The following is a 17,524-nucleotide window of genomic DNA, read 5'->3' on the forward strand; positions in this document are numbered from 1 at the left end:
AGCAGTAACTGCTCATTAGGATCGCCACCTTCCTTACCTAAGGCCTGAGCAGAGACTAGGACTGAAGTAAATGTTCCTGTCTGCTGAGGACAAGTGTGCTTTGTGCCATGAGCTGGGATCTGTACAGGTTTTGGTTTTTTCCCCCCTCAGGAGTCCCTCGGTTCAGTATAGACTGAGGGAGTTCTGCCCATGGCTTAATCCTCTTCTGCCCCCCTTCTCTGTGTACCAAGTTAGGGAGTTGCAATTTCAGCTTTCATGAATGTCTATCATTTGCAGAATCACCTACCTCTGAGTCACTTCCCTAAGACTGAAAAGTGCTCCCCACCTTTTTTTAAAAAGCTCCAGAAAAGACACTTAAAAATGCTCCTTATAAAGGACTGAGCCTGGAAGTGGCAGTGGAGCTGATTTATTGTTGCCAGAGTAGGCATGGGTGGGATGTTTTTTTGTGGTGCAGTCACCTCTGGTGTGAGGCAGTGGTGCTCCAAGTGCTGCTGTTGCAAACCCACATGTTGGAACAGCTCAGGCATTTGTGTTACCAGGGATAGGCTTGCTCAGGTTGGGGACACCTGTCAGACCTGGACAGACAGAAAAGCAGAGACTACTCTAAGTGGTCTCACCGATTTCCCCAGGGCATCATCTGTCCTGCAAAATGAGTGAGTAACCAGCATAGAATTACAGAATTGCACAGCTGCCACCAAAGGGAAGGACAAACCTGCCACTAGTACACAGGAATATGGGCATCTCCTCAGTTTCGTGTTCTGGTTTTTTCTTTAGTTGCATTTAAGGATAATTCTTAAATACAGTCGCTATAAGAGGCAACTGAGCCTGTGTCTGTGACTCAGTTGCCCTGGGAGGTGACTTTGCTGCTGGAATGGGAGACATGGCCAGGGAATGCTGGTGCCTGCCCCACTGGCAGAGAAAAGGAGCCGCTACTGGCTTTATATGTGGTAGCCCAAGAAGCAAAATGACCAGGAAATGAACGTGCAGAACTGCCTTCAGTAACAAATACTTCATTCAGCTTGTTTAATTGAGGAATTTGCCTTCCCTTGACTGCCATGAATGTACAAATCCCAGCTGATCTCCTCCCCAGCTGTTTCAGGATAAACATCTCCTGGGATCTCTTGCCCTCAAGTCACACAGAAAGGTAATGTGGAAGTGAAGAGGTTATTACTACAGGAAAAGACACAAGAGAAGAATGTAGTCCAGGTTAGGAGTTTCCTATAGCAATATCTATCAGCTGGCAATCCAAGCTGATGGCAGCAGCTGTGGAAGCAGGCAGCACCAGGATGCAACCATCCAGATGTGGTAAGAGGTGGAAGTCAAAGCTGTCACCAGCTGAACTCCTAGTGCACAGGAGGAAATTCAATCACCGTAACGTGGTTGTGTTTGTCTCTGAAAGCTATTACGAAAGTTGAGGAGGAATGCTAGTCCCTAAAAAGAGCAAAATCTGTAGAGCACTGTGGCTTGGGGAAATTAAAACATGGTCATCAACACTGAACAATCCTGTATGCTCAGGAAGTGGTGTAGACAACACTGCATCCAGATTTGTCAATCCACAGGATTTGCTTTGTAGGCAGCAATTTGATGAGGAATTTTTGGATGAGGTGTTTTCCTTTTTCTTTTTTGGATCCTTAAAGGCCTAAGAGACACAACTCTTACGTATCTACAGTGTCAATAACAACCACTCCTCCAAAACTTTTTATCTCCCAGCTGACTAAGGCAAAGAACTGGGATGACAGCTCTCTAGAAAAGGTTTCCTGACTTTGACACTTCTCAGAGGAAATCCCTCCCCTGCCCAGCAGCCCAGACAGCTCTGGCCTCCTGCCCATGCCCTGCCAGGGATACCACACCTAACCCCACCTCCCTTGGTGGTGTCTCTCCAGGCCTCCCCTTTCTTCCTGCCCTTTCTCATTTTTCTCTGCCTCCAACCAGTGACAAACATCCAGATCACTCCCGCAGGTCTCCAGCCTGTTCCCTGGCCTCTGGCTGCAGCAGCCAGCCCGGTGAGCTGGGCTCCCTGGCAGGGCCAGAAGTATTCCACATCCTGCCTGTGGGGTGCAGCACAGTCCAACAGACCCAGCTACAGAACCAAGGTAACTTCCCCTAATTTCTTTTTTACCCTCAGTAGCACCTGCTGGAGGCTGCCCTGGTCCCATAGATGGGGCTTCTACCTCTTTCTGTGTCCCCTCTGGTGTGTCTTTCCTGCCTGTCTGGGTTTGACTTGTCATGAAGCATGTCTTGTGCTTCCCCAAACAAACTTGACTCAGTTGTAATTTTCCCCCCTTATTTTATGCATCTAAGCCATTGCCTTTTTTTTTTTTCAATCTAATAAACAGAAAAGAAGGTATAATGAAAATGCATTTTTTTTCTCACCAAGAACCCCTGCACCATTACCTTGTTACACCTTACATAAATATTGCTGCCACTGTAAATGATTAGCCAGGCTTTCAGTTAACAGGGGGAGGAAAAAAGATTATTTTCCACATGCTCAGGCCTTAAATCACCCGCATACACGTGTGTACGTCCACAAACAGAGACTACAGCATCAGAAAGCCAGCTCCTTTCTGCAGCGGCAGCACAAGCCTGATGCAAGTTCTGCAACACTTTTGAGAGAGGTCCTGGTGTGGGGCTTAATTCCCTCCTTAGTTTAAAGAGTGAGGACAATTCACACACTTTTTCAATAACCTGGGCAGCACCACACATAGTCCTTGCTCTGTGTTTGCCCTCTGACTGGAGCAGTTGTGGAGACTTAAATTTTACTTTACAGTTCTGGTCAAAAGCAGAAACAGCTGCAATGCAGCAGGAACATATTAGGCATTATCAGCAAGTTCTCAGTTTTGCAATGGACAACATGGAAAAATGAGGAGGTCTGTGAAATCCTACTGTGTCGGAGCAGGTGAATGATGACAGCTAGGGTAGTGTTCAGAGAACAGCACCATCAGTAATTTAACAGCTAAAGTTCGACCTGGCAAAACCAAAGCAATCCAAGTATCTGCTGTTGTCTAAGCCCTCAGGTCTGGACTTTGTGCTACTCAGATGGGTTAAAAAAAACCCAAACAAACACAAGAATATCAGTTCCCTGTGAGGAATGTGGCTTGCAAAACATCCATGTGGTGTTGTGCACCTGGTCACAGACACCTGTCAGTGGTGAGGAGGTGCCTGGCTGGCATACTGGGGCAAGGCCCGAACTCCTAAGGGCTGGGTTCAGAGGGGCTGGGGTGTTTGGGACCCTCCCTGGGGTATTTCCAGTCTCACAGAACCGAGAGGCTTAAATAGAGACAACCTGACCCAAAAACTCAATTGACCTTCTCAGCACTCAGCAAGAAAACCCAGTGCAAAAGACAGCTTCAAGGGCTCCTTTGGGTGAGCTCCTCCAAGAGCTGGCTGAGCTGTCAATTCCCCAAGCCATGATTCAGGCAAAAACCAGGCAGCGTTTTCAGACTTAAAAAGATTTGGGGGTCTTTAACAGGGGCCTGAAACTGCACCTGCCCCAGGCTTTAGAGGACAGGAGGGGAAACCACAACAGTGGTTTCAGGGAGGGCATTTGAAGAAGAGCACCAGGCACACAAGAGCCCCTGACCCCCAAGTGCCTGCTCCACTGGGGCTGTGTAAGAGTCCAGTTGGGGTCTGCTGGCAAAACCTGCCCCATTCTTGCTGCCTTTGCCTTAACAACTGCTCTGGAGAGCAGGAGGCTTATGCTAAAATAGGAGAAGGGAAGCACGTGCTTGTAGAAGTACTCAAGGTTTGAAATGGGTCCCACCTGGTCCCACCAGGAACAAACCACACCACTCTGCACCTGTGGATAGGGCCCTCTTCCAAGTGTCAGGTTGGTGCTAGCAGCTCTGATCTCTCCAGCCCAGTTCATGCACAATCACCCAAGCAGCTGTCCCAGGGAGGGGGGATGGGGAGTTTGTGAGGAGTGTTGGCTGCTGTGGTGAAGAGGAGGAATTTCTTCAGCTGCTACTGAAGTGATTATGGAGGAACAGCCTTAGGCAACCATACCAAAGCAGCCAGACAGACAGGATAGGATTCATCCAGCCAGGGAAAGAGGACATGGTGGCTCCCACGCCCATCCTTTCCCGTCTCATGCCTCAACAACCCCCAATGCCTTTGCAGGCAGTGATGTGGGTCAGTGCAACAATTTAATCCTGGGAAACAGCTCCTGGTGGTTGGGCAAGCAGGAATGGATTTCCCTGCAGCCACAACAGCAATGATGCAACTGACAACCTATGGCGTGAGACCTGCAGCTGGGGGAGAAAAGATGGGAACATGCAGAATGCCCTAGATTGGTTTATAACAATTTCATAAGCAATCATTAGAGAATGTAACCCCAGGGCTTTAAACCAGGAATACATTATGCCAAAAATTATGGAAGTATCTGAACACCTTCCTGCTGGGTATTCTGCAAACTATGGTTTGCTTGGCCTCTCCCTAGGATAAATGCCTGTGTGACAGTGCATCTTATTCCATGGACTATTTCCCATGCAGACACATTTGTGCTACTTTTTTTTTTTAACTCTCCAACTCGAATTAGGCAAGACAAATTCAAAGAAATTCCTGGATCTGGTCAGCTCCCTACTGTGATGTCAACTGCCCCTTTGTAAAAGTAGGTATTAGTGTAAGAACAGGATAAAGTTTTACATTTAAGTTGATAGAGGCAGCATCAGCCTGGCAGAAAATTGTGCTCCTTTGGACTAACACACACCTGATTCCATAGTGTAGCCTGGAATATTGTCCTTGCTCCTTATAAATGCCACAATATATGTATTATTGTTCCATGGGGAAACAACCAGGTACTCCCAAAACAGAAGACACATCCAACACCAGCTACAGCTGTTAATGGAGCACGTGCAACCACCATGAGTGGTGGAACATTTGAATAGTGACAACTGGGAACAAAGCAAATACAACATGTTACAGGAAATTTAAAGCATCCATGGTGCTTTAAAAAAACAAGGAAGCTTGGACTCCAAATATTGCTCCAATGGTTAAAAAAAAAAAAAAATCAATAAAAGCACAATGGGAGGCATGAGAAGTAATGCCTGTCAATTATCCCTTTGCCAACCATCTGGGAAGTTTCATTTCACTGAGACCTATAATTGTGTTCAACCTCAGGCAAAGTATTTCCCAGATAAGAAAGCACTCACCACCTTATTAAGGGGCTTCCTGAGCAGAACAATTGAGATGCTCCTTTGACAACAAATGGGATTAGGGAAAGGAGCTTCTGTTAGCTCACATATTTGATATATTTAAAAAAAAAATTAAGAACCACAGCAAATTAAGGAAAAGTAAAAGCTATGCTTTTTTGGTTACTTCCCAGATGTTTTTAAATACTGAAAAGCAATTTTGTGCTGGGTTCAATCTCAGAATCTTTTCTGAGAGCAGGCACTGCTAGGAGATGTGATCCCTTTCTCACCCGTCCCTTACATCTAATCCAGCACTCAAATGAGCAAAAGCTGAACTTGAGATTACTGTTGGGAAAGACAAACTAGAAGAAAAAAATAATTAGCCTTTCAGTGTCTTGGCAAATGAAGAAATCCATTGTAAAACCATACAACCCCTAGATTCTGTGCAAGGAAATTGGTGAAAGAGCCTCTCGTGGAAGCAGCCCTCAGTTAAACTAAATAAAGCAGAACACAGAACTGTACGCTGGCAGTTTTGCTTGTTTTCAGGTGATGACTGTCTCTTACAGAACCACTGTATTTGATACTTATGTAGCTACTGGTTAGCCAAACTGCACTTCCTGACAGGCCACTGCTGTTAAAGAGATTCACCCCACAACAAACCAACTTGTAAAATTCAAGTTCTTTTGTATCATTCCCACTTTAACATGTTATTGACTTTAGAGTGCAGCTGAATGAGCCTTTCTCCAGCAGCAACACTGACTCAAGAGGAGTTTTACCCACCTCCAGGCCCATGGCCACAAGCTTGGTTGTTCCAGTAGATCAGACAGCCACACAGCCACCTGTCCCACTCCACATCCTACAGCAGGTTGCACAGGATTGCATCCAGGTGGGTTTTGAATATCTCCAGGGAAGGAGACTCCACTGCCTCTCTCAGCAGTGTTCCAGTGCTTACACTTTCACTTCTGTCATCTCCCCCCCTTCACTCCAATTACTCAAACTACTACTGTTTAGGACATCCTGAAACCTAACAAAATTTCAAAGGAGAAGACAGCAAACTAAAACTAGCTTTTGTTTTGCTGCCATGATTTTATCTACATCAGAGCAATGCTTTGCCTATAAAGAAGAATACAAATACAAGCAACAATATTATCCATATTAGAGTAATATTGCAGGCAAGAAAAGCAAAACTAACATATACAACTTCATTTCTTGATTCCAAAAACCCTCATCCCTGTATCATGTCACAACAGCTTGAGTAGACCAGAACATTTTAAGGTTTCAATTGTCATTACTGAAGATAATTATTAGTTAATAATTCGTAGCAGAAAATATTAATAGGCAAGCAAAATTATGAAAATGCCTTGCAGTGAGAACCCCAGCACTGCAAGGTACAGCTCCACAGTTCCCTAATGGAGGAAAGCACAGTGGAGTGCTGAGCTGTTCTCAAGTTTAGGGAAAAGACTTCTCTAAGCCCTTTTGTGAATTTCATTAGTTGAAGGCAGGGGGAATACAGCAAGGTCTGGGACAGTAGTGCTGCTTGTTCCATTTCACATTAAAAGGGTATCTCTGGCTTGCTTCAGGGCAAGAAAGAGAATGCAGGCTTTGAAATCCCTCCTGTTTAGTGCTGGTAAATCTGTCTGGTTGAAACCCTCTTGCTCTGCTGCAAGAACACTTCCTACCTTTCCAATGCCATGAAATTCCAGAAGCAGCATTCACCCCACCAGGTTTTATTCTATGAAGAGGCTGGAAGCAGGTGTGGCCTTCACTCTCTGAAGAGGATGGGTAGAATAAATAAATGTTCTTCTGGCAGACACCAAGCATTTGAGACAGATTTATTTAGTATTCAAAAGTCTTAATTAAGCTCACAGACTGACACATTAATACACACATACTTTCAAACAGAAACTAGCATTTTCAATGACAACAGGCTTGGGTCAGAACTAGTAGAAAATCACCTTCTCCAATTAATTTGATGTAGGCTTATCCTGGAAAATTACTGTAATAGCAGGAAAAAGGCACCTTTACTTGTTAAGTTTCAACCAGGAAAAGTCTAAGCAAATGAAGAAATACTTGTGGGCATCTTTAGATGTTTGCATAACCTAAGGACTTAAAAAAAATACAGAGCTGAGTTCAGAAAAACATCCACTTATCCCCATCTCCTGGGACAGTCTCTCCCTTCTCGTGTGTTGCATGTCTGCCATCATATAAATGACAGAATTTCAGTCATCAACTGGAAGACAAATTGCAAGAACAGTCCTGGAGTCACTTAGAGGAATAGCTGACACTGGAAACAGCAAATTTGCTCCCAACAAGGAAACAGAGCCGGGTTTTCCAGTGGGAAACAGTAAAAATGCTGGTAGAAAAAAAATCCTAATTACTATGACTACCAAGAGTGCCAAACAGCTCTGAGAACTTCAGCTTGGTCAGCTACTACAGGCTTGTAACACCAGCACTGAAGAGAATACACATGGCAGCAGCAGGAGAGAAGCAATCACCTACAGGCCTGCCAGCAAATTCTTCCAAGCCGCTGAAGATACACACAACCAGTAACAATCTCACATTTTCAAATGATTCACAGTAGAGCCAGTGTCACCTTCTAGGGCTACAAAGAAATCAGATGCATAGCACCTGATACTATGTTGATGTATAAAGAAAGAAGCTGCATGGGAAATCCTGCCTGGCAGAGAGGAAAGAGTCACTCCCCTGCAGCAATGTGTCAGATACATCTTAGAATGTGTCAGATACATCTTAGCATTCCAGAATGGACTAAAAGCAGAGAAGTGCTTTAAACAGTAAAGCAGGAGTTACTCTTTAATTACAAAAAAATTTACTTGTTTCTGTTGAAGATACCAAAAGCTGTTGAAGTACCAGACTTCAGCCTCAGCCCTGAAACTATGCAGTTACCCGAACAGCCAGAAATATCCACTTTTTAAAGCAATATACTGGACCTTCCTTTTATTACAACCTAACTGCACTCTCTACAGCCTATTGCACATGCAATCCTACACAACAAACAACTGAAGTACCACCCTGTACATGGATCTCCATTCCTCTTGGAAGTGCAATATATTTAAGACCCCTCAATACATTTTGCCAATAATGTCAATAGAAAATTAAGCACATGCTGTTAGTTCCAATAAGTTTCCCCACATCATGGATAAAGAATTTTATCTGTTTTTCTCCATTAAAAAAGCCTTTTCTTGGTATGGCTCTTTCTTCCCACCAGCATTTCCTTTTGCTTTTTGAACTTGTTATGATTGGTGATAAGATCCATGAATGTGAAAGTTTCAACATGGTCTTCAGTTTGATTTCAGATGTTTGTTTTGAAAACTCCGCGATATCCTCTGAAAACACACCCAGATGTGTTCATGAGCTTATTTAAATGGTATTTTGAATTAGCAAAAGACAGAAATACTGATAACTTGTCTTTTTTACCTCAACAACAAAAAATGAAGGGTCAGCTAAAGTGAGATTACTCAAATAGATTCCAACTCCCAAGCACAGTAAGATACCAACTTTTATCAGTCTCTCCCTGGGTTGTTGTTCCTCACATGTTCCTTGTACCTCCTATTTAAATAATCTCTACAGACTCTAAGTTTAACAGATAATCAACAAGCATAATATATATTACATTGAATAATGAATCATCTTTTACTTCATGAAAGCTTCTTTATATTCAAATTGATGGTGTTCTTTATAAAACTATAATTCAATTGTTCTAAGATTACTCATACTTATTGTGGCTTTTCATTTACAGAATTTTGTCTTTACCAAAACAAGTGTGAAATCAGTTCTCACTTAGATACTTTTCACCAAATTCTTTTATTTTATTGCCTAAATTTACTCAGAAAGCACTCACTGGTGCTTTGATTGCCACAAAGCAAAGCCTACCTAGAGAAAAATCTACAGTAAAATTCTGCCTTTTTTTTTTTTTTTTTTTTAAATTTGGGAGGATCCAAACACACCACTAGCCATAATACTTGTTCTTTACAAACAGATAGCCACATACCACGACAAACCCCAGTTATTTAGTCACAGAAACAAGAGCTGTTTTGATAGTTGAAGAGCAACCAACTACATAAATTTCTAAGTGCATTAAAGAGTCTTTGCACCTCCTACAAATTTAATTACTTGACCAAATTTGTAAAATGCAATCATACCAGTTCTCTTTGTTGCAGTAATCAGTGGAATCACTTTCCTATCTTGTAGTATTTCCTGCCTTGGTCTCCATTTCCTTGGCTTTAGAAGAATCCACCTTATGACTATATTGAGAAAGCATCTATAGGAAACATTAAACAGGAATAAAAAGAATTATCTAAGAACTCAAAACAGATGGATTACAGATAGAACTAGGCCCTTTTAATTCTAGTATTTTGAGAATAAAGTTAGGAAAAAAAAGCATATTAGCTAACCTTTAGAACATTATCTGGTATCCTTGTTATTTCTGGAGGTGGAGGAGTACTGAGTAACTGGTCATAGTCTTCCAGTTTGGGAGGGGAAGGATCCCCACAATGTTTAAGGTACTCATCAGAGCTTGAAGCAAAAGGAATTCTTTCTTTTTTGTATGGTATATCTTTCGCATCATTCTTTGTCACTGACATGATCATCCCCCCTGGTGTTACCTGCTGCTGCAAAAGAAGTAATAAATGCCTTCAGTTAATTTACTTTTGTTAGGTATTTAGTAAATGTTCTTACAGAATTACTATTAGAAAGAACTTTTACAGTGACATAAGAAAAAATAGTATTGGAAAAGAATCCCAAATCGACATTTTAAAACCTGCTTATGGCAAAGCGTGTGAAAATGTACATAATCGCTATTTACTACCTTAGCTTCTGCTTTTAGCCATCTTGTTTGAAAATCTGGACACTGTGGTGTTGCTGTATGACTGGGAAGAGGCAGTTCCTTTGTCTCTGGTGACCTTGGTAATACTGTATTATTTGTTTTGGAAGGGACAGTCACATCAGGAGTACAGAACACAAAAACCATGGGAGAAGCCATCCAGTCAGCTGCTGCTACCAGGGGTGAGCAAAATAAAATTAAAAATATGTATATACACACACACATATATAACTATTACAGTTCCAGTTTCATTTTCTAAACACATGTATCCTTTTAGCTGATATTTTGCTTGATCCATCCAAATTACAATATTCCTTAAAAGCAGCAAATGCAAAGGAGTCCTTCATGTCCCACTACTGAATATAACTAAAGCCCAACTTAAATCAGCATTGCTTTACCTTCTCATTTACCCAATTGTCACTATGTTTGTCCCAAGACTTTTAAAATAACCTACTTCTTCTCTCAAAGAAGTTTTAGCACTACTCTTGAGTCTTAAATTACTGTCTTGCTAGCCCCTTCCTTTCCTGTCTTTAAACAGATCCAATGGGTATTCTGAGGAAAAAAAAAAAAAGGCTAAGTTGGCAAAACAGTATTTTTATTTCAACTATGGATAAGCTGCAGTTACAAAATGATTAATTCCTCTGTACAATTCCAATTGGATGTGAGTACAAAAATGAGGAAAATTTTATAGGGAGTAAGAAACTTTCCCATGGAAGCCATCAACATTTTTTAGACATCACTACTCATACAATGACTTGCCCTGAGTCACCCATATTTAACCAGAAACACAATTTAAGTTAACCATGTATTTACAATGCATTTACACATGTAAAATGCATATGTATATTATTTTCACAGATTTTTAACTTACCATTCTCATTTCTCTTACTTGATTTTGATGCGGGAGTAACCATGATTTCCTTGATTGCCATTTCTGGCAAATTCCCTCCATTATTGTCTCCTTGCTTAACCAACCTGAAAACCAAATCCCCAGTTAGCTCTCAAGTATTATGAAGAAGTCACAATTAAAGGAATATTGCCAACTTAATCACTTTTCTAGTATTCATTCATGAATATGCAAGTAAAAAAATTAGTTTTCTCAAATATGAACTTTTAATAGATTTTTTCATTTGTAATTTTACTGCAATTTGTGGTATGCAAATGTTTGGTCCAGCCACAAATGATCAAACACACTGAGATTTCAATCTAAGGCATTCAGAAAAAAAACAAACCCAAACCAGGTGTCCAGAGTAGGACCAGATGCCACAGATGATCAATTCTGTGTTAGGGGTTTTATTTTGAACAGCCTGTTGCCTATGAAATTATATAGAACAAGAGGAAATCTTTTCTGCTTTTAAACTAACAAGGGTCTTGTGAACACGAAAATATTTTTAATTGAATTTTAAAGTTTAAATAAGATTGTTTATCTTAATCAAATACTACAGAGCTTTAACTTTAGTGGTTACATAACTATTTAAAAGGAAAAATCCCAATATTATTTTAAAAGAAAATTTAGGGAGTTCAAAGTGACAAGCTATTTAATATCTATTCCATAACACTGGAAACAGAGTTTTAAAAATTACTTGTTCATATCCAAGATATTCTAGTGATAAAATGGCATATGCAGTCAAGAAACAATAGCAGGCAAAAAGTGGAAGCTTACCTAATCTACACAAAAATTTGTGTCTTTAAAGACAATTATTTTAAATGTTTAAAAAGTAATCTTAACTATCATAGCCAGAATTGTCTACAAAATGTCCAAGCTGAAAAAAAGCCCCCCAAAAACAGTATAGGCTGTCTATTTTACTTAGATTAACATACCTCAAACTTTGAGTTAAATAAAAAAATAACTTTTCAAGTCAGTTTTGTCTTCGAAGTCTTAGATATAGTTGAAATTATATGGTTTTTAGTTTTTACAGTGAGTAGAACCAGTAGAATTTTTAAAGTGGTTTTCATGCATATGATACTTGTTTTCCAAACAATTTCTCTAATTTCTCTATCAAACATTTAGGAACTGTCAGCATTTGAAATGGAACATATTGCTAATACTAACTATAAAAACATGACCTGTTAACTACACACATGACCCCACTGCTGCAATTATTTTTTTTTATTATTAGAGTAGTGAAAATCCAGAGAAATATTTTCAACAGAAGACTGGAGCAAAAGGAATAAACTGTAAGGTGGGGCTTATGTTAGAGACAACAGAATGCTTTCCAAACTGTTTTCTGTTTATATTAATAAAGCTTCTGCAACCTTTACACTGGCAGTGTAATATCTACGGCAGACAAGCCCAGGCCCAAACCTTTGGTTAAGGAAAACAACAGACCACATTGTGTTTTTCTCTTTGTAAATACATTGTACGTGGAAGATTCTTGCGGTGCAGTCAAGGCAAGGAGCACATCCAGATGTATGTCATGTCAGCATCTCGCACTGCAATGGGTATGTGAAAAGATTGTAGGGAGTTAAATAACACAGGACCTGAGAGGTAACTATCACCTACCTGAAGACAAAGAGAAGGGCAGTGCGAAAACACAGAAAATTCAGTAGAGAAACAATCTGTCCTCCAGTAACTTACTTTTTGATTGTCTGAGAAGTTTTCTGAATAAGTGACATTGTATAATCTTCGTTCATGCACATGGTGTGTTCGCTAATGCCAAAGTGCTCAAGTTTTGGCGTTACGCACTCATAGTCATCCATCTTGAGGCGACACTTGGGCGTTTTGGGCAGGGCCCGGGGCGTTGGCAGTTTCAGCGGGGTCTCGTTCTTTGCCCATTGCCGGCCCGCGCTCGGCGTGCGCTGCACCCTCAGCGCGCTCCAGGGCCTGGGGAAGGCGTACTGGGAAAGGCCAAAGTCACCGAGCTGCGGGTTTCGCAGCGGGTCTCGGGGCAGCCCTGCCTGCTCTGCAGAACCAGACAGGTGAGGGACAGCATTGGCCTTTTCTTCATCTGATTTATTCTGGACAGACGCTGCCGATTCACTGTTAACTTCTTCCTCCTCTTCTTTTTAAGAAAAGAAATGAATAAAAAAATTTTGTCAGAAGTTTCTGTTGTAAGAATTTATAAAATAAATTGGGATATGTCCCCAGTATTCAAATTTTTTCACTTGTTGAAAAAAGTAGATTCCTTCTTTCACTTTAAAGTACTGAGCCTAAAGGCATGCCAGAAGATCTAATTCCAAGTGTTATATGTTTTGGTTTATTCTAACAGCACCAATCACAACAAAATCTTTTACCCTCTGGATATAATTTTAAAGCAAATAACATGGATGTACTTGATTTCCTAATTAATAGAAATACACACATAGTTAAAGAGAAACATTTTATAAAAATGATATATATATTTATATATTTAAAAATTATAAAAATAATTTATAAAAATCACTTATAAAATTGATACTTTTTTTCACATACTGTACTGACAAGAAATATTACCTGTAGAGTCTTTGACCTGTCGTTTGTAGCCATATTTCTGGAACAGCTCTCTTATTTTTTCAAGATCTGCTGCATTTCTTTGCATCAAGATTTCACTTGACTTCATAAACTCATGAATTGCTTTTTTTTCGGAGCAACTCTTACCAAGACTGGCATTAACATCATCCTTTGGGGACAGAGAGGGGAACATAGAAATACTGGTTTTCAAATTATCATATGGTAGTTGTTTACACATGAAGCATTTTGGGAGTAAGTATTCAACAGAAATTCAGATGAAGATAAGCAGTGAATTCAGGTATTTTCTTTACACCTACAGAATACCAGGAATATATAGGACATAAGTGTATGGAAACTTACAAAAGTAACTGTAGTGACAGTTCACAATATAACTACTTTCTGGTAACCTTCCCAAGAAAATTATATGCTTTTACTCCAGAAAAATATGAGATAACAGCAATTAGTTTGGACTCTTACTCCGTATGTACAAAGAATTAGTGCAGTGCAGAAGGTAAACCTCACTTTAATATCACTCAATTATTTCTATATTGCCCATTTTTTCTACTTCTGTAGAAGAAATAGACAACATTTTCCACAAGTTTAACTGAATAGCTACTGGAACTTCTGTGAAGATTGATTTTGCTCTAAAGGCTGGCCATGGAAAACAAGCAAGTTTATATTTTTTGTTGGGATCTGCTGTTCCTGAATTGTTCTCCTTACACCTTGGCCCAGCTACAACTTCGACAATAGTGACTGCAAGCTAAGAAATATTGCTAAACCTACTTTGGGTCATCCACAAGTTTTTGAGCATTACCCCAATATCCATGGCCATTATGAGGACTTAGATATGAGTGAGTAAAAATGAGGGTTATAACTGCAGACTAACAAAGTTGAATTGTGGCTTAATGATCAAAGCAGAACCATAAGTTTATGGAATGTGCACACACATGTAATTTTTTAAGAAGGAAGCAAGTTAAGGTGTTACCTTCTGAGCCTTGATTTTGCACTGGAGGTCATGCAAGACTGCTAGTGGAGATTCATCTTCATAGTCTGCAAGATGCATGTTCACATAAAAGAGTTTAGAAAGTAAAAGAGGTGTCATAGTGTGTTAGCATAAAAGTAACATTCTACATGGAATGCGATTTCCTGTATTAGCAGACGAGGGGCTGGACATGAGCTGTCAGTGTGCACTCACAGCCCAGAAAGCCAAACGTGTCCTGGGCTGCATCCAGAGCAGCGTGGGCAGCAGGGCCAGGGGGGGGATTCTGCCCCTCTGCTCTGCTCTGCTGAGACCCCACCTGCAGTGCTGCATCAGCTCTGGGCTCCCAGCACAGGGAGAACCTGTTGGAGTGGGTCCAGAAGAGAGACACCAGGATGATCAGAGGGATGCAGCTCTGCTCCTGTGAGGAAAGGCTGAGAGAATTGAGATTGTTCAGCCTGGGAGAGGCTAATACAGGATGAACTAATTGCAGCCTTCCAGTACCTGAAGGGAACTCCCAAGAAAGATGAAGAGGGACTTTTTTTCACTGGAAACCAAGGTTAATTCAAACAGTGCAAAAGAGGGCGCCTGCTACGTGACAAAACATAGCACAGAAATAAACACAAATAGAAGCCTGAGCTATCTGTCCAGAGAGAGAACATGCCCTGAAAATGTTTTCCTATATCGATCCACGGAAAGAAGGAGAAGCAAGGATGGGAAGTGATTCCCATTTTATCCCAGTCATCCTCTTTTCTCCGTGATCAAAACTCAGCCACACAGGAGCTCAGAGAGACAACGAGACGAGAAGGAGCCCAAACAATTCCCAGCCGAGCAACTCCCAGGCTGACCTCTGGGCCCGCCAAAGGCGCTCCCAGGGGAGCACAGGGGGACAGTGGCAGGCGAGGACGCAAATCGATCAAGGAGCCCGGAGGAACAGCCGCGAGGCCTCCGGGCCCAGGCGTGCCGCCCATGGCCGCGGGCTGCTCTTACCCACGTCCTCCCGGCGCATGGCCCGCTCCAGCTGCTTCACCTCCTTCTCCACCGTCAGGGCCAGCTCTCGCAGCTTGCCGAAGAAAGCCCCGGTGACGTCCATGGCTCGGAGCGGGGGAAGCGGAACGCGGAGACAGCGGGACCGAGGCAGCGCTGAGTGAAACCGAACCGAACCGGGCCGGGCCGGGCCGAACCGAACGGAGCCGAACGGGGCCGGGCGGCGCGCGCCGCTGAGGATCTTCAAACCGCCGCCAGCGCGAGCCCCATTGGCGCGGCCGGGCCCCGCCCGCCGCCGCCTCTCGCGAGAGCCGCGCCCCCCGCCCGCCCGCCCGCCGGCCGCCATCTTGGCTCCCGCGAGGGGCCGCCGCCGCCGCCGGAGCTGCCCGGTGAGTGGGGCCGGGAGGGGAACTCGGGGCTGGGGCAGCGGTGCCCCCGCGGATCCCCGCGGCTTCGCTTCTGAGTCGGGGTAGAGAGCGGAATGCTGGCGTGCAGCTGCACTGTGGGAACGGGGTGGGTTGGCTTCTGTTAGTGCTGGTTTGTGCCGCGGTAGAAGTGCTTGGTCGCGGCACCAAGGCTGACGCAGCTCATTAAGGGTTTGGACAACTCTCTCAGGCACATCGTGTGGCTCTTGGGGTTGCCGTGTGCAGGGCCAATTGGACTCGATCCTTGTGGGTCCCTTCCTACTCCGCGTATTCTGTGATTCTCTAAAGCTGAAGAAATCCCGTGTAATGCGAACCCTGGGCATTCGCGGGTTTGGGGCTAATGAGCAGGTTAAAGAAGAGCGCTCGCGTAAAGTCTAAACGTCATTCGGCCTTTCCTGCCCCTTACACAGCGTGTTGTGTCAGAGTCTGTCGGTGCTTTCCGCTTACGCCACTTGGTCTAATTCAGGATATTGTTTTTCTCCACCAGCCAGATTTCCCTCGGTCAGGCTACAAGACTAGGTAATTACATACGAATAAGCTTACGGAGAGACTGTAGTTCAAAACCTAATGCTGAGGAAAGGCCAGTTTTGGATCGAGAAGACAGAGCTGCAAATACTGTGTTTTGACAACACAGCTGTTGGAAGAAGGCATGAGCAAAGTGAACCCTTCTTTCTTGAGTGTCTGTGACTGGATTGTCATTAAATAATTCGTGGAGGATATGCTTTAAGTGCAGTGTGAGGATAAGTGAGTAAATTCTTAAGCTACATAGATTTCAGTTCCCTTTTTCTGATTCTTAAGTTTCCAGTGTATCTGGCCTTGTGCTGCCTGCTGTGTTCGATGGTTTGGGAGCACCAGGTTCTGAGCTTGAACCTTCAAGCCAGCCCGCTGAAAGGCAGTGGAGTGAGTGCAGAGCTTTTAATCCTTCTTGTCAAAGCTTTACTTTTGTCCCTAAGGTAACGGATATTTTATATTTCTGTTTGTGTTTTAAGGCAAAATGTTTTTAACAACAGTATTACTGCGGAACAGAATTCCTGGGAAACAATGGATTGGGAAGTACAGGCAGCCAAGACCGGTTACCATTTCAATGAAGCAAGCAATGCTCCGAAGGCTGGAAATTGAAGCAGAGAATGAATATTGGCTCAGCCAACCTTATCTGACAAAGGAGCAGGAGTACAAACACAACGCAGAAGAGAGACGTGCCAAGTGGGAAGCTTTCAAACGCCTGAAACAAGCCAAGTTTCCTGAGCACAGATACATCAGCGATCATTTAAACCACTTAAATGTGTCAAAGAAGTGGACATGTTGAATAAGACAGCATATTTATATTTGGCACACATCATGCACTACCCTGGGATCTGCTCTCATACCTCTAATGGTAATTCACTGTAATTAGGGTGGGTGACACTTTGCTGTGGTGTATAAAATACTACATTAAAATTAGTCCTTTGGAACAGCATATGTTTTCTTATTATTGCTTTGTTAGAGAAGTTCTTTGTGTGGCTCTCTACCATCTGCCCACCCTCTGTTCTTCAGGGCTTAAACAGCAAGTTACCGGGTGCAGTGGTGGTGATTTATAGATAACCTAGTTTATGGTTTCAGTGATTGCCTTCTGAAAGCCTGGAGAACACTGCTGCTGTGTTGAAAGGGCTCCTCTGCTGGCACTGGCCACATGGCTTGGGCTGGTCACTCTCCCTTCCTCAGGGATTGGTCTGTGCACACCAGTACTTCAGACAGACT

The 17,524-nt window shown here is 42.6% G+C and overlaps 2 protein-coding genes across 13 annotated transcripts in view; one reads left to right on the forward strand and one right to left on the reverse strand.

Annotated features, from left to right (window-relative positions):
* Positions 1–17,243, forward strand: part of MRPL57 (mitochondrial ribosomal protein L57) — a 120,968-nt gene extending 103,725 nt beyond the window's left edge. The window contains exons 1-3 of one of the 5 annotated variants that reach the window (XM_066175866.1): positions 15,734–15,751; positions 16,586–16,687; positions 16,777–17,243. In XM_066175866.1, coding sequence (XP_066031963.1) covers positions 16,782–17,093 — 312 coding nt within the window. In that variant the 5' untranslated portion in view covers positions 15,734–15,751; positions 16,586–16,687; positions 16,777–16,781 and the 3' untranslated portion in view covers positions 17,094–17,243. Of the gene's footprint in view, positions 1–15,684; positions 15,752–16,134; positions 16,307–16,340; positions 16,532–16,585; positions 16,688–16,776 lie in introns of those variants that run through there. The other 4 variants (XM_066175863.1, XM_066175862.1, XM_066175865.1 and 1 more) reach the window with 4 other exon arrangements.
* On the reverse strand, positions 6,410–15,551 carry SKA3 (spindle and kinetochore associated complex subunit 3). Of its 8 annotated transcripts, none has more exons than XM_066175852.1 (9): positions 15,366–15,551; positions 14,382–14,446; positions 13,400–13,565; positions 12,545–12,968; positions 10,838–10,941; positions 9,952–10,139; positions 9,539–9,754; positions 9,287–9,405; positions 6,410–6,895 (listed from the first exon to the last, which is right to left on the reverse strand). In XM_066175852.1, exons 1-8 carry the CDS (start codon positions 15,466–15,468, stop codon positions 9,325–9,327), a joined length of 1,347 nt encoding a protein of 448 aa, XP_066031949.1. In that variant the 5' UTR covers positions 15,469–15,551; the 3' UTR covers positions 6,410–6,895; positions 9,287–9,324. The 8 variants fall into 8 exon arrangements, with proteins under 8 accessions (XP_066031949.1, XP_066031950.1, XP_066031956.1 ...); XM_066175853.1 differs by lacking the exon at positions 6,410–6,895 and adding an exon at positions 6,944–8,470 and having other exon boundaries at positions 12,545–12,965; XM_066175859.1 differs by lacking the exon at positions 6,410–6,895 and adding an exon at positions 6,944–8,470 and having other exon boundaries at positions 9,952–10,136; positions 10,856–10,941.
* Positions 17,244–17,524: the final 281 nt, after the last annotated feature.

Source organism: Chamaea fasciata, unplaced genomic scaffold (assembly GCF_029207755.1).
Source record: "Chamaea fasciata isolate MVZ Bird 193981 ecotype frontalis unplaced genomic scaffold, bChaFas1.0.hap1 SCAF_2, whole genome shotgun sequence".
Classification (NCBI taxonomy): domain Eukaryota; kingdom Metazoa; phylum Chordata; class Aves; order Passeriformes; family Sylviidae; genus Chamaea; species Chamaea fasciata.

Bases quoted from the DNA above. Each gene is read 5' to 3' on its own strand.
- SKA3 (XM_066175852.1), bottom strand. From the start codon at position 15,468: ATGGACGTCACCGGGGCTTTCTTCGGCAAGCTGCGAGAGCTGGCCCTG. The intron at 12,969-13,399 runs GTAATATTTCTT...TTTCTTAAAAAG, and splicing joins ACAGGTCAAAGACTCTACAG to AAGAGGAGGAAGAAGTTAAC. The intron at 9,406-9,538 runs GTTAGCTAATAT...TGTTTCCTATAG, and splicing joins TACCAGATAATGTTCTAAAG to ATGCTTTCTCAATATAGTCA.